Source organism: Asparagus officinalis, chromosome 4 (assembly GCF_001876935.1).
Source record: "Asparagus officinalis chromosome 4, Aspof.V1, whole genome shotgun sequence".
Classification (NCBI taxonomy): domain Eukaryota; kingdom Viridiplantae; phylum Streptophyta; class Magnoliopsida; order Asparagales; family Asparagaceae; genus Asparagus; species Asparagus officinalis.
In genome coordinates, this window is record NC_033797.1 from 45,105,550 (window position 1) to 45,107,995 (window position 2,446).

At 31.0% G+C, this 2,446-nt stretch overlaps 1 protein-coding gene across 2 annotated transcripts in view; it reads right to left on the reverse strand.

The window, feature by feature from the left end:
* Positions 1 to 2,440, reverse strand: part of LOC109837354 (acyltransferase-like protein At3g26840, chloroplastic) — a 34,430-nt gene extending 31,990 nt beyond the window's left edge. For both annotated transcript variants that reach the window (XR_002246243.1, XM_020405562.1), the window contains exon 1: positions 2,298 to 2,440. Coding sequence is in view for 1 of the 2 variants with exons in the window: in XM_020405562.1 (XP_020261151.1) it covers positions 2,298 to 2,424 (127 nt within the window). In the remaining variant the exon portion in view is untranslated. The remainder of the gene's footprint in view (positions 1 to 2,297) is intronic.

Here is a 2,446-nt window from a genome sequence, read left to right on the forward strand (position 1 = left end):
ACAGGTTGGTTGTTAAGGTTACGGGTTTATTGTTAAGGTTATGGGTTTGTTGTGTAGGTTACGGATTTGTTGTTAAGGTTACGGGCTTAATTGTTAAGGTTACGGGTTTAATTGTTAAGGTTACGGGTTTAATTGTTACGGTTACGGTTTATTAATTGTTAATGTTATGAGTTTAATTGTTAAGGTTACGGGTTTAATTAAGGTTATGAGTTTAATTGTTAAAGTTACGGGTTTAATTAAGGTTATGAGTTTAATTGTTACGATTACGAGTTTAATTGTTAAGGTTACGGGTTTAATTGTTAAGGTTACGGGTCAATTGTTAAGGTTATGGATCCATTCTCTCTCTCCCTCGTAACCTTAACAATTAAACCCGTAACCTTAACAATTAAACCGTAACATTAACAATTAAACCGGTAACCTTAACAATTAAACCCATAACCTTAACAATTAAACCGTAACCGTAACCTTAATAATTAAACCGTAACCTTAACAATTAAACCCGTAACATTAACAATTAAAACGTAACCGTAATAATTAAACCCGTAACCTTAACAATTAAAACCTTAATCTTAACAATTAAACCCGTAACCTTAACAATTAAACCGTAACCTTAACAATTAATAAACCGTAACCTTAACAATTAAACCTGTAACCTTAACAATTAAACACATAACCTTAACAATTAAACCCGTAACTTAACAATTAAGCCCGTAACCTTAATAACAAATCCGTAACCTACACAACAAACCCATATCTTTAACAACAAACTCTTAACCTTAACAACCAACCCGTAACCTTAACAATCAATGCATAACCTTTACAACCAACCATTATCCTTAACAACGAATATTCTAAAAATACAAAAAGAATAAAAAATAAAAATAATAAAATAATAATTCTCTTTAATCATTTCAATATCATCAAAGAAACATCATGATTAAGAGAGAGAGAGAGAGAGAGAGAGAGAGAGAGAGAGAGAGGATTCATAACCTTAACAATTGACCCGTAACATTAACAATTAATTCGTAACCTTAACAATTAACCTGTAACTTTAACAATCTCCCAATACAAATAACTAAAATAATAAAAAATAAAAATAATAAAATAATCATCATCAATCATTTCAACTATTATCTTAATACTTCATGATAAAAAGAAAGAGAAAACAAAAATAATAAAATAATCTTCATCATATTTTAATAAAAAAATGAGAGAGAGAGGATTCATAACCTTAATAATTGACCCGTAACATTAACAATTAATTCGTAACCTTAACAATTAACCCGTAACTTTAACAATCTCCCAATACAAATAACTAAAATAATAAAAAATAAAAATAATAAAATAATCATCATCAATCATTTCAACTATCATCTTAGTATATCATAATAAAGAGAGAGAGAGAAAACAAAAATAATAAAATAATTCTCATTATATTTTTAATAAAAAAAGAAAGAGAGAGAGAGAAGGAGAGAGAGGATTCATAACCTTAATAATTGACCCGTAACATTAACAATTAATTCGTAACCTTAACAATTAACCCGTAACTTTAACAATCTCCCAATACAAACAACCAAAATAATAAAAAACAAAAATAATAAAATAATCCTCATCAATCATTTCAACTATCATCTCAATAATTCATGATAAAGAGAGAGAAAACGAAAATAATAAAATAATGCTCATCATATTTCAATAAAAAAAGAAAGAGAAAGAGAAGGGTATTATAGTCTTCACATATTTTAATGTCTTGGGTTTTGTGTTTTGGGGGTTCAGAGAACATAATCTTTATTTATGGGGGTAAAACACCCGTTGACAAAATCTTGGGGGTGGGAAGCACGTTTTCTTAGCTTTTGGGGGCTAGAAGCATTTTTCCCTTTAAAATAAAGTTATAACGGATGTAGTAAAAAATTTAACAAAAATTAAGAATTAAAACATTTTAAAATTAGTATGTGAATGTCACATGGAGATATTTGGGAGAATATTCTCACCTTGGCATAATATAGTAAAATGCAAATTTTAAAAACTTCAGTATATCGTTGCTACCAAAAACAAGTGAGGGCAATAAGTGCTACGTATGAGAAACTATTTGGTACTTAATTGGTGATATGCAAATCCACCAACCCAAATACAGACAATGAAATGATACAACGAATCAGGTAAACCCAAGTACTGACAATGAAATGATACGAGGCAAAGATGTAATCGAATCAGGTACAAACAGACAATAAACTTGAAAAGTCAGGGTGCAACATGCAAAATTCCAGCAGTAAAAGAGACTAAAAAAAATCACGTACCGGGCAAGAAGAAGAGCAGCGGAGGAGCCTCCACGTCACGTGACAACCCGCACTCCGCCGGCGAGAACCACCTCGGCGGTCCTCCATCAGGCCGGATCAAATCCCTAGACCACTCAATGAAGTCCATCACGCCACGTGGCTCGATCTTC